At 35.7% G+C, this 13,991-nt stretch overlaps 1 protein-coding gene across 1 annotated transcript in view; it reads left to right on the top strand.

Moving 5' to 3' along the window:
• TNKS2 (tankyrase 2) overlaps window positions 1-12,492 on the top strand; it is a 32,297-nt gene extending 19,805 nt beyond the window's left edge. The window contains exons 19-27 of the mRNA XM_032695649.1: window positions 9-261; window positions 882-964; window positions 1,413-1,533; window positions 4,014-4,111; window positions 4,739-4,813; window positions 5,805-5,910; window positions 6,517-6,703; window positions 7,217-7,373; window positions 7,656-12,492. Coding sequence (XP_032551540.1) covers window positions 9-261; window positions 882-964; window positions 1,413-1,533; window positions 4,014-4,111; window positions 4,739-4,813; window positions 5,805-5,910; window positions 6,517-6,703; window positions 7,217-7,373; window positions 7,656-7,718 — 1,143 coding nt within the window. The 3' untranslated portion in view covers window positions 7,719-12,492. The remainder of the gene's footprint in view (window positions 1-8; window positions 262-881; window positions 965-1,412; window positions 1,534-4,013; window positions 4,112-4,738; window positions 4,814-5,804; window positions 5,911-6,516; window positions 6,704-7,216; window positions 7,374-7,655) is intronic.
• Window positions 12,493-13,991: the final 1,499 nt, after the last annotated feature.

Raw genomic sequence — 13,991 nt, 5'->3', positions numbered from 1 at the left:
CTCTTCAGGCAGATGATGTCAGTGCGTTATTGACAGCGGCAATGCCTCCTTCTGCCTTACCGACTTGCTACAAACCTCAGGTCATAAGTGTGTCTCAGGCTACAGGTTCTGCAGCTGATTCCCTGTCTTCTGTTCCATCCAGTCCATCCAGTCTGTCTGCTGCAAGTAGTCTTGACAACTTGTCTGGTAGCTTTTCTGAGCTTCCCTCTGTTGTTGGTACAAACTGTGCAGAGGGAGCTACTGTTCTGGAGAAAAAAGAAGGTGAGGCTTTCTCAGGAGTGAGTAACATTTCTTAATGTGTGGTAAAAAGGCTACAAAAGTGTGAAGTTTCCCATATGTGCATACAGTTGTTATGGTATATGCAGTATTTCTGTTCCTTATGATGCCATTAATGAAGAACAGAAGTCTAAAAGTCTTGTAGTATAAGATTTTACTACTTTCCCCTTACAGAACCTTTAAACTCTAAACCTTTGCTGTACAGAAACAAAATGGTGAGTTGTGTTTTAAAAGTGAAGTCAAATGAAATTGGGCTCCATACCAAGCAGTATTTTACTACAAACTTTATCTAGTTTCTAAGAAGCTATTCTTGATGAGGTATCTTAAAAGATTACTTCTATAACATTTTAGTTCTCAATATATTTTCTGTTTGAATTTGCATTTCTGGTAGCTAATTAGTGGCTACTACTAGTGAGGTAGAAATCTTAAAGAACTAGCGTAGACTAAGTAATAGTTGCTACTGGTTGGTGACATATTTAATCTCCATCTGAAAAAGACCAGGAATTTCTGTCTCTCTTATTGTTACCACAGGCAGGGTGAGATGTGTATACTTTATATTACACTACAGGTATGAATGTTCATTGTGAGTTTTTCTTCTTGCACAGTTGCAGGTGTAGATTTTAGCATTAATCAGTTTGTGCGGAACCTTGGCCTTGAACATCTAATTGACATATTTGAAAGAGAACAGGTAAGTGGCTCCATTCATTTCCAGATACTCAACCCCAGAAAGCAAGGGAATAAAGCTGGGGGCAGTAATGTTCATATCACTTTAACAGTGTAACAGTGTTTCCTTTCAGTGGTATAAATGGTAGCCTGAGTGAGTAGTCACTGTTGATTAGTAATTTCAGGTTTTGTTTGTGTCGGCTTGAATACATCTAGAAAAGTACTTCTCAATCAGAAACATGATCCTTGCAAGCAATACCGGTTACATAGTAGTAGTTTGTATTATATTTATTTAAAGACAAAAGGATTGGAGAAAACAGTTGAGTAAAAGTGAAATATGAGAATAATACACTAAAGTCTCTATGTTCATGTTCTTTTCACGCTTGCTTTTTCTCTCAGCTGTTGTGAGGTATATTTTCGCTGTCATTGGCAGTCGTTCTAGTACCAAAAAAATGGTGTTGCTTTCATTGTAGATAACATTGGACGTATTGGTTGAAATGGGACACAAAGAATTGAAGGAAATTGGAATTAATGCATATGGCCATAGGCATAAAATCATCAAGGGAGTTGAAAGACTTATTTCTGGACAACAAGGTATATACTCATTTTCAATTATCACGTAATACTGCCTTTGTATAATCAGTTTTTATAAATGATTTATGTTATTCCAAATTGTATCTCATTAAAAAGAATTGATAATAAAACTTGCCCTAGAAAATGGCACTTCAAACAATAAGAATGTCTTTTGACTTGAAACATGAGCACTTTTATTTATGCTGTGAATTACTGTGAATCTTGCCTTTGGTTCTCTGATATATTTTTTTCTCTGTGATCACTGTCTTGTCTTTACTTAGATAAAGTGTTGATCTAGTGCAAAATACTCATAAGCTCTTTGAGGTAGGAAGTATTTTTCTTCTTCAAACCACTTTGAAGAGCGGAGCATATCCTCTGTGTTGAGTTCAGGCCTGTTATGTACTGTTCCATTAGGTCCTGCCATAGAATACTGTCTTTTCTCACTCAGAAATTCAGCTGAAATTCTTATTTATACTTTTCTTTAAAAATAGAGTTTGTGTGCTTTCAGTGAATCAAAATCAACATAATTGCTTTGTTTAACAACTTTAGCTTATATTGAAGTTCTTGCTAAACCTCTTTATTTGTGCAGCGTTCTTGATACCAGCACCATCCTGGGAATCCTGAATTCATTGTAATTCAGTGTTCTTCATTTAATTATGGCTGCATAAAAGGCAAAAGCCCCCTCCAAATAATTTTTTTCCTCTTTGTCTCACTGAAACATCACTTACTGTTGTTTTGCTATGTCTCATAGAAATGAAATAAATTCATTAGAATTAGTAGGATTTTTTTCCCCTCTTGATTCACCATCTGTGAATTCTCATTCTAAATTTTGCACTCCATAGCAATGAGTCACTATCCAAGCTCTAAATGACTTTTTGTTCTTACAAGATTATTAACGAACCCTTAAGATAATTATTTTCCTAATAATAAAGTATTTAAGTGAATCTTTATAATTTTCTCTAAATTTTCAGATCTTTTTAGACACATTTATTGAATAATTTGTATAGAAGTTAGTGTTAAGGTATCATTTAGGCCTCATGTCCTCTTTGAATTCAAAGTTTACACAGCTTTGCCTTCCAACATATGTTTATTTGTACATTTCAGTATGTCTGTATACAGACAGAACGTCAAACATCTAAATCCATCGCCACTCCCACCGTCATTCTTTCTGGACTCTACCTACCTTGCCATAAAAGGCCTGCCATTTTTATTTGTAACAATAACCACAGACTTAAATACTTAAATAATATTTCAGCAGCTCTTGATCTTTTTCTAGGGTATGTTTTTGGGGTGGGGTGGATTGTTGTCAGTTCTCTGTATCTTGCCCTTTGACTCTTGCGCTCAAGTTGCTTTCACTGGTATTTTGGCATCTCTTCCTGAACACAGTATAACCATTGTTTTGAGGTTAGTAGGGCTTTTGTGGAAGAGCTTTATTTTGATTCTTGCCAGTTTGTTGTTCCTGAACACTGTTCCAGTTGCACAGTGTTAATATGGGTTCCTGACTGTGGATAAATCTCTAATTTCCAGTTTCCCCACATTATTCCTTTCTAAAGTGATCATGACAGAGACAGTGTCTAACTCTGGTCACCTGCTGGTTGTCTGGGAAGGCCATGGCCAGAAAAGACACTTGATACATGCTGTCTTCATATTCTATATCCAGTAATGATATTCCCATTATTTGCCAGTTGTGATTGCAGTCTGTATGCAAATTGACATTGGATTCTGTGTAAAATTCCAAATTGTTTTTGTGTATTTAGAATGATAAAGAAGTTTCCTTTAAACATCCAATATCTTCTAAGCTTTCAATATCAGGCTCAAGCCTCTTGGCTTCACAGACTGTCTTAGTTCTTTTGTCAGTTCTTTCTGCATGATCCATGAGAAAAATATTCCTACCAAATTAGCGCTTCAAGTCACTTCTCCTGTTCGTGCTGCCATTGCCATCAGTAGTCATGGTCTCTGTACAGAGACAGGTTGCTCACTGTTTCACTGCCTAGGGTTGAAATGAACTCTGAAGTAAGCAACTGCTTACAAGTAGTTTCCCCATCATGTACATTATCATACTGAGCTAAGCACACACAAATGGGTTAGTGTGTCTGAAATGATGATTCTTGCTGAGAGAAGGACTGATCAGTGTCCACAGATCAATGAAAATGATTGCAGTTATCTGCATCCAGATCTAGCTGCTGTGCTTCTCATGGCATTTATAGTGTACGCATGGTAAATGTATGGGTAGAGGTTACAGAGATGCTGAAAAAGTTTGAAAGTAATGAAATAATTTGAGGGATCACGCTTAGACATGCACAAAAATGTCTGTGGCCAGAAGAAGGCAATTAAAGTAATTTGTAATCTCTGCCTTCCTTAGCAGCTAAGGTCTTCATCTGGTAAAATGAGTTTTGAGAAAATAGTCCCTTGAAAAAGAAAAGTCTTAACCAGTTATTGTTAAAGATCAGCAATCTTAAAGCAGTTTCTGAAACTGTTGTTGCGTTTTATTACATTCACAGGACTTAACCCATACCTGACTCTAAATACTTCTGGTAGTGGAACTATTCTCATTGACCTTTCCACCGAAGATAAGGAATTTCAGTCAGTAGAAGAAGAGGTATGGCATTCTTTGTAGTGTCTCAGTATTTTTATTACTGCTGTTGAAGAGGTATTGCTAGACAATTTAACAATGCAATAAATATCACTAAGGCTAAGAAAAACTTGGATAAGCATACTTAAAATTTTCAGCTTTGCACCACTTATGATCTGTGCTCATGGTGTCTGTAATTTTTTCTTACTTATATTGTTACTGCTTTTAGTATTTTTAAAATCTCTACTATATAGAAAGCTCTTTCATATATCATATAAATTCTGTGCTACCAACTGATTGCCTGTTATACACAGTTTCAAATCACTTCCTTTCGAAGTGTCATAATCACACAAGACAAAATTCCAAAGAAACAGAATAGATAGATTAGTGACAGTCTTCTCCAATTTGAAAACTAGACCATGGACTAGTCCAAATACATGGGTTTTTTTAAAATCATAAAACCTGTTCATGTGCATCCACAAAATCTGGCATTATTTAACACACAGTCATTGCCTAAAAGTTTCTTGTATGATTTTTTAATTGTTTTAATACATAATTAAAAATCAGATCTTTTGATTATTTGACTTGTGTAAAGGAAATGTGTGTTGAATGTGTTCTGAGCCAATGTGATCCTCCTCAAATTCTCAATCTTAGATGCAGAGCACTGTCCGGGAGCACAGAGATGGAGGACATGCTGGTGGAGTCTTCAATAGATACAACATCTTAAAGGTACCTGTTGCAATGGTTACACCTTTAGAGTTTTGGCTGAAAGTCCATAAAGTGTTCTACATTTGTTGGAGTTCCATTATGTGACAAGATGTGTGTGTCCTTCTGACACATGCATAGGATAAAGATCATCTTCCAGGGAAATTCAGAGTAAGCTTATATGGGGACAAGCTACTTACAGGTTAATAGTCAGGAAGAAATTTTATGAGAAATTGACATAAAAGACCTCACAGAAAACTTCAGAATGTTTGAAGAAAAAGACAGGATGTTCTATAGGAAACAAAAGAAGGTTTCTCTTGAGGGAGAATGGCAAAGGGGAAAAAACAGCAAGAAGTGAAAGCAAAACTCTTGAAATATGGAACTAAGGGTACTTATTTTGGCTTGATTTGACATCAGACAAGTGTAAAACATTTGGTTTGTATTTATATATTTTCCCCCTTAAGAAATGGTAATTTTCATTAATATTATAAAGATTTTTATTTGCAAGTAAGTACTACTAAGTTTTATTCTGAACTGATGTTACCGTTTGCCCAGTAGAATTGCTATGCTATATCCACATATATAAGGCTGTGCAATGTCCAGCATACCTGTGCAAGGCATACATATTTTATTTTCTTTTAGAAGTGTTCCAGAAGTCTTCGTGGAAGGCGTTTCTTAATTTACTAGTTGATCATTTTACTAGTGATTTGACATCAAATAGAATTGTGACTAAGCCTGCTAAATTTAAATTATGAAGTATTACTCAAGAGCTCTTCAAAATGAATTGATTCTTAATTAAGTATATAGTTATGTTTTACTTGTCATGCTACAACAATCAACTTGTGCAGGATAAGTTAGAGAATTTGTGTTTCATTGAATTCCAAGGAAGGTATTCTTGTTTAAGTGGCGGTGTAAGTGTACTGTAATACAGTGGCTATAGGTTATACATCTCTCCAGTAAAATGAACAGAACTTTTCAGTTTCAAGATGGAACTTTTACATTTTGACTGTTTCAGATTCAGAAAGTGTGCAACAAAAAACTGTGGGAAAGATATACTCACAGGAGGAAAGAGGTCTCTGAAGAGAATCATAACCATGCTAATGAAAGGATGCTGTTTCATGGTGAGATTTTGAAATTCACCTTAATCGGCAATTAATTGGAGGGTTTCTACTGTCTCAAACAAAGTAAATTCCTCAATGGAAATAGGTTCTACGTTTTGAGTTTTTATAAACAAGTGTTTGTGTATGTCACAATGTGATGATATTGTATTTTTCTTCTGAAATTTGCATCTCCTTGTCTCTCCCTGAAGGAGACTTCACAGATCTAAATGAAAACGTTTTAGCAGTTATGAATGAAGATTAAGTAGTGTGCCTCCTCAAGTCTGTTTTATTGGCTGTATGACCAAAATTATAAAAGGTCAAACTTTTTTCGGCTATGGGTTGTTTTGGGATGAGATTTTTTTTGTTTTCTTGGTTTTATAATTTAATAAGTTAGTTTTGTTCAAAATTCCAGAAAAGGTAGCTTATTATTAGCAAATGAAAGCCAATTGAAAGCTTTTCTGTGCACAAATACATTGTTTGTCCCAATGAACAAATGAAACAAGTTCACGGTATGTACTCATAATGAAGGCCATGTAGTTCCCAACATAATGGGAATGGATGATTGAATTGGGACACATACAAAAATCTGTATACTGTATTTTCAATATTTTATCTCCTTTCTCTTAGGCTCCCCATTTGTGAATGCAATCATTCACAAAGGCTTTGATGAGAGACATGCCTATATAGGGGGCATGTTTGGAGCTGGGATTTATTTTGCTGAAAATTCTTCCAAAAGCAATCAATATGTGTATGGAATTGGAGGTGGCACTGGATGTCCAATTCACAAAGATAGATCTTGTTATGTTTGCCACAGGTAAGTCCTTCAAAAGAATGGGATTTTGCTTTTGTGTATTGTGTTCTAGACTATCAGTGCAGCAGAGTTTGCACTTGGCCTTGATGTTGTTTTGGCTGTTAGATAAAAATCTGGCTTTAGAATGCTCTTGAATTATGTTGTCAGTATGAGTGATGGGGGAGGGGTTAGAAAACTTTCGTTTTAAAAACAAACAAAATAACTAAATAAATTTAGAAAATTTAAAGAAAATGTAGTGACAGTCTCAGAGTACCTCATTAAACATGCTGTTTCCAATAATTAGAATAAACACTTTTCAGTGTTATTACCAACACTTTCCTTGGGCTAAAGAGCTTTCCAAAGGAAGCATAAATTTTGTTCTTTAAAACTGAACTTCAGGATTTTGTGAACTACAAAGACTGACTGAAGTGGCTTCAAAGTTCCACTGTTCTCTTCACACAAAAGTTGCAAATTACAAAGATGAATAATCATTCATAAGCATTGAGTGTTCATGGTCCTTTTTCCCTTTTAACACAGGCAATTGCTCTTTTGTCGTGTAACATTGGGCAAGTCTTTCCTGCAGTTCAGTGCTATGAAAATGGCTCATTCTCCCCCAGGACATCACTCAGTCACTGGGCGACCCAGTGTAAATGGATTGGCATTGGCAGAATATGTCATTTACAGAGGAGAGCAGGTAAACAGCATTTGGGTTGGTTTTTCAGATATTTTTTTCTCCCAAAGGCATGTAATGGATTTTCTTATGTTTGAGGTGCCAGGACTTGGCTTTTGTCTTTAAACAAACTCCAGCTGTGGTTGCAGGTGAAAGGATACGTGTTTCCTGAATGCTCCAGCGATTTTACCTTTGACATTTTGCCATTTTTATTTTGGCATTAATAGTTTTTTCTCCTCTCTAACAAACATTCTGAACTTATCCAGAGAATGAAATCATAATAAAACGTGTGTGTCACTCTTTCAGGCTTATCCAGAATACTTGATTACTTACCAGATCATGAAACCTGAAGCCACCACTGAAGCTTAAGACAAGTTATTTGTGGGAAACCGTCAGACTTTGGATGAGAAGATACCAATGGCTGCTGTCCTGTTAATTACAAGTTTTTCTTGAAAAACTTCCATTCACAGGTGTTGTGGTAGCAAATGTGAACAAAATATACTAGTTTTGACTTGATAAAGCTTTAATAATGTACAGTATGTTTTTCTAAAATTTCAGAAATGTCCTCTTTTTCAGCACTTTAACAGATACCATTCCAGGCATAAACTGGGGTTTGGCTGTACTAAATTATAAACAAAATTATCTTGAAACAATGGTTTTATACAATACTGCATTCAAATTTAGCAGAAATTGTAATGCTCTATACAGGAACTCATTTTACTAATATTGTGTTCTTTAAAACACTGCATTTACACTGAAAACGTTTTCATTTGTAAAACTGTAAATAAGAGCTTTTGTACTAGCCTGGTATTTATTTACATTGCTTTGTAATATACATGTTTTAGAACTGCAATCTTGTACAAAATGTTCTTTCCAGATGTTGGTTTGTTCAGCTGTTTTTTCTCATGCAAGATAGATTTGAGAAGCCAATTTTTTTCAGGTTTTATCACTTAATTGTGAGGGAAAAAGCAAATTTTATCTGAAGAGGTTTAGAAATATCCAACTTTAGATTGAATACACAAATTTTTGTTCTGTAGTTTTATTTATGAAATATACATTCCTGAGAGTGATGGGCTATGAAAATAGAATGTTCCAGATGAATACTAAAGTGGTTTTCCACCTACTTCCTAGAGTTGCATATTTTATTCCTGTAAAATGTCTTTTGAAGTTTTTTATTTAACTGTAGGCATAGTTAGCCCGTATCCTCACTTCAAGGCTAGGAGACCTTGCAAGTTACAGTTTTAGTAAATTATTTCCTTTGAATGTAGATGGAAAATTAACCTCAAGGAGTTCTTTCTTGAGTTTCTCTTGCTTACATTTAAGCCAGGAAGTTAAATATTTTATTCCTAATATGAGGACAAACGACTTGGCCTATTTTGTATGATTATTTGGTAGATTAATCTACCTGTCGGTGCCCTGAGAATATGAGCATTGCAAGGCAGAAATGTTGAAAGCCATCCTGTCATCTCCTGTGTCTCTTCCATGTTAACGTTCAGGCTGTAGTTGGGGCAGGTGTGTAGGGGTGTGTTTATCTGCTTTCAGCTGAGTGGGGCTGTTTCAGGGGTGTGGTTCTGCTCCCAGCTCGGCCAGCAGGGCGAGAGTGGGTGAGTGGGATGAGCAGCTCTTCCACAGCAGCAGCTGCCTTTGGTAGCCCTGGTAAGACCTCTGGGACAGAGGAAGAGTGCAAAAGGTACAACCCCCTGTCCAAGTGTCATTCAGGGTTACTGAATGCACCCATCACTTCTGTCAGCAGTATCACAGCTCTCCTCTGTATTCTGCTTCTCTTCCATCTGCAGTTTTTACCTACATATTTCAAAAATGTGTAAATACAAATTATAGTTTACTTGGGGTTAAAGTGGGTAGGAGTATATTTTAGTTGTTTAATATTTCTACATACAGAACACTGTCCCAGAAGACAATTTGTTTGCAGGGCATGTTATCATACCATGGTTTTAAATGTAGTAACTGGTCAAGATAATGAAATCCTCTTGCTGATGTGGTGGTGATGTGATTATGCTCTATGTAAAAATGTATTGAACCTTACCCAGTTATGTGAGGAAACTGAATAATAAGATTGCAGAATTCTTGCAGAAAGTAATATTGGCTATGAATACAAAAGGCTTTGATTTTTAGGTACTTTCTCCCAGCATGTTGCCTGTTCCTTAGGTATAGTAATGCTGGAATTGGTGTTCCTGCAAAATTTGTTAGTTATGTTAAAAACTTTTTTGTTATTGCTAAAATGCTTCATTCTGTATGAACGATCACCTGATGTCTTGTAAAATGTTGTGGTATGATAGCATTTTAAGTGGTACCACAATGTTGGTTTTGTCTGGGGATTTTTGAGCTGGTTTTTTTTTGCATGACATACCTTGCACTCTGAAGATGGAAGCTGTAATGATTTGATAATACTGACTATTGAGGTGAACCTTTAATCCCTTGTGCGATTAGTTCTGCTTTACTCATCTTGAAGTGTCTTTACATGTACTGTATGACATTCCATATCCATAACACTAAATAAATTTAATTCACTGGTTTTCTGGTAGCATGGGAGTAATTACAAATGTAGTGTGTTAACCAATTGTTTTAAATGTAAGCATGCACAGTACTATAACAAACTACATCACTGGAGGCGAAATTAATTGCATTAAATAGAAAAGCTTTTAACGTGGATGAAAATCTGTAAATACTGTGGAAACTTGTAGTTTGATACATGGCTAACTAACAGCTTTAGCTAGCAGTGAAAATGTTTTAATAATAAATCCAAAGGTAAGGTTCAATTTGTGCACTTAAAACTCAATTATATGGTCCAAAACTGAAAAAGAAAACTCGCTTACATTGGGTTTGTAAAGTGAAAAGTAACCTAAAAAGTCTTACCTCTCAGATAACTGCATGGGTAGCAGTATGGCACAGGAGCAACAAAAGTAACTACTTAGATCACTGGTAGTATTGCAATAAGTAAATAATTTTATTTTGGTAGGACCATTTATAGGATAGGTTTCCAAAACCAGGCTTGTATAGAAGACTGAAACGGACGTGAGCACTAGAGGGCAGGAAAGCAAATGTTTGGTACGATCAAGGGTAATGAAAATCTTTAAAGTATCTTGGGATCACAACTTCTAATAAAATTGCTCCTGAAAATTCCACCTATCTAGGTTTCAATAAATTAACTTTCCATTATGCATTAGTGTGGGGGTTTTTTTAATTAAGTAATCACTATAAAAACAACTAAGCAAATTGAAAATATTAGGTCTTTTTCTTAAAAAACTTGCTCATATCTTAGACCTTAGTTCTTAGAAATCAAAAAATGATTTTGCCAGACTCTTCTATTATATATAATTGAAAAAGTTAAAATTATCCATACAGTGCATATTTAAGAGGTATGTTGGTGCTAATTTTGAGTGCAAATGACTATAAAGGAGTTGCACTGAACTTGCTCGCTAACCATGCGTGTGTTTATGTATGAGTACACACACGCACTTGCTCACTCCCTCACTTCATTTATCAAGGAGCTGAGAAAAAGCTTAAAAGTGACTTTTTGAGCAGACCATCATTGTCAGTGAGGGTGCTGCAGCCTAGGAGCCATTTCCCCTTCTGCCCATCCTGAACTTAACATAATAAAACAGATTTGCTCTATTGCTGTAAACAACAGAACCCCAGGGGTGAGGTGCCTTCTGCCTTCCAGTTTAAAAAAAAAAAAAAAACAGTATAAAGCCTTGGTTGGTATTCATGTAAAGCAGCAGTTGCAGCAAAGTCTGCTTTCTTGCCTTCAGTGACCTGGCAGTGAGACTGACTGAGCTCTGCTGCTCAGTGGTTCTAGGAGCTGTGCTTTTCCTGCACCCATGGAAGTTGCAGTAGGAGGTGGAGGTGTTGTCAGCGAGGGAAGTGCCAAAGTTGACGGTGCAGGGGGAGGTGTGTCCTTCTTTTTGCCCCTCTTCAGCAAGCATAAGCAATGGTATTTCTGAGAGTATCAAGGGGTTTCTTTCCCCTCCCTGTGGCTCACTAGATCAGAAAAAGCTGCAGGCAGCCAGAACAGAATGCCAAACAGAAAGAAAAATGCATGTAGATGGCTGGTTTGAAGCTAACAAGTTCTGCCCTAAAAAGATGCGAGGTTGGTAGCTGAGAGAAGACACAGGAGCGGAGAGATAGAAAAAGAACTAATAACCTGCAAAAAAAGAAAGGCAAATTCTACAAGCGCTAAAAAGTTATGGTAGGAATAACTATTGTAATTATTAGTGATGGCCAAGATAATCACGGTACATAAACTTCCCAACTTATGTTTGAGTTAAAACAGCAAACAGGCATTGTGTAGACATTACAGGGATTTCAAAACAGCTTCTCCTGAGAAGAACACACATGTTTAGAAGGAGAAAGTTGCAGCCAATTCAAAACATTAATGTTAGACCTAGGAAATAATGTGTGCAAGAAAAGAAATAGGGTTTACAAACTGAAGGCAAATGCCCTGTACAATAGCTCTTCAAAACTTTGGTTTGACACAAACACATGGAGTTCAGATCCATCTCTCCATCTGTAATCTTGATAAAACTGCTAAACTTATGTTTCAGCTGGGATATTAATGGGTGGCAGTGAAGGGAATTGGGGTGGTTCCTTACGTGTGCAGTGGCACAGCCAGGGGAACACTTGCTTGCAAAGTTTTTTAAGTTAGAAGCATGAAGAGTTTTCATAAGATCATGGGAGTAGTATTTGCCAACCTTAACATTTAAAATAAATGTAAATTGTTTAAGGAGCAAAAGAAGATGCACTAGTGCCCAAGAACATTTGATTGAGGCCTTTTATTGTTGGAAAAGCAGCTTCATGTCAGCTGATAATACTGTGCACAGATCTAGGATGGTACATGTGGGAAAGGATTAATATGGAACGGTGAAGCCTGAGAAATAGACTTGGTAGTAGTCTGGGCTAGAGGTGTAAGGCTTTGTGTTGTTTCGCTGCTCTTTAAAAGGCAACATTTTCTAACAGTGTGTTTGGAAGCTTATTTCGCAACAGGACATTTATTCAATTTTGTGAGACAGTGGGCATCATAGATCAGTAGATGTGCATAGAAGGAGAATTTCTTACTAGCTAATAAAGAAGCAGGTAAATAAATTAAGCAAGTAAATAGGATTGATATGTAAGTAGAACTGAAATTCTACTTGAAAAAACCAGAGTTTGTTGGAAAAATGAGTAACAGTAAATCAACTAGTGTATATAATATTTATGACCCAGCTGAGGAGGATATTGTGTCTAATGGCTTTTAATTATTGACGTAGTCAAAGTAGAAGCTGACAGCAGTTACATTAAGTATTGTTTCAATTAATATTAGAATGAGCTACTAAACAGTCCAAAAGTGTCATCTTTAAATAAATAAATAAATAAAACAAACCTGTATATGATGACCAGTGCCTGATAGTGCTTCCCTGTTTGAGCGTATTTTACTGAAGCATTGAAAACATGCAATGAACAAATTAGATTTTGAATTAAAGAGCTTTACTTTGAATAGTAAATATTCATTAGAGCAGTTTTCATAAAACAAAGTCTAATTCAGGATTTAGGGAAAGAACCTACTTAGCAGTTGGTTACCAAAACCTAACAATTTATAAATAGTCAAAAAACTATATGAATAATCAAAACCCTCTATAGATAAGGGCAGTTTCACAGATAACATAGTCCTAGTAATAACATAAGGCCTCTGAAATACGTAGTGTAGAAGGTATTATTTAATGCAAAGATTCTAAAACCAATAATCAGACAGTGAAATAAATCTGACTTCAAACTAAATGAACTAATGCTAAAGCTTATTTTGAAAGATTAGGAATGTTAAAATGCATTAGAAACTGCAAAACCATAGGTTTTAAGAGAAGAAAATGTTCTCCTATTGGAAGTAAAGCTCTACAAATAGAGAACAGTTTAGCATATTACTAGTAAGATGGATTTGTAAAGGTGCAGAACAGACCTGGAATGAAAAAATGGGGTTAAAAAATAAGGGAGTGGGGTGGGGGTGTGTGAGTGTGTGTGTGTATGAAAATCTGGTCAGTGGTGTACTAGAAGGTCTGAAATAATCTACACTAAATTAGAATGAAAGGCAGTGTCTTGATAAGGAGACAAAAATAGAGAAAAGTGCTGCTCTTAGCTATGTCAGATTGCTGAATTTCTGAAGTAAAAAACTTTTACACTGAGCCTTCAATCCAATGTCCTATTTATATATGCCATGTAAGCATTTAAAATATCTTTAAAAACCTCTTAGCATTTGTATAATCAGACTCGAAGTGGAGTGGCAGAATGATGAGCTGGTGCTCATTCATTTTAAGCAATCCTCAATAGTAGTGCTAGTCCCGGGGGGAATTCTCATGGCAATAGCTCATTATGGATAGGATTGGACAAAAATAATATGGAAACCTGCTTTTTTTATGTAATTGTGTATTAGACCGTATTCCAAGGAACTTCTGAAGTATTACCTGCCATTAAAAGTGCACTTAATTATAAATTTGGAAACACTTATAAAAAAAGAACAGACGTTTATAAAATACAGAAATAAATAATAGTAATTCAGACCTGGACCAATTAAATGGAATATTTCATTCAAAAGGAATATTTCATACTTACTGTAAATAGATTTATTCAGGGACATGATTAAAAGCTTTGGATAGT

The sequence above is a fragment of the Chiroxiphia lanceolata genome, chromosome 8 (genome assembly GCF_009829145.1).
Source record: "Chiroxiphia lanceolata isolate bChiLan1 chromosome 8, bChiLan1.pri, whole genome shotgun sequence".
NCBI lineage: Eukaryota > Metazoa > Chordata > Aves > Passeriformes > Pipridae > Chiroxiphia > Chiroxiphia lanceolata.
Note: the sequence above shows the minus strand (reverse complement) of the source record. Positions and strands in the feature narration are given on the sequence as shown.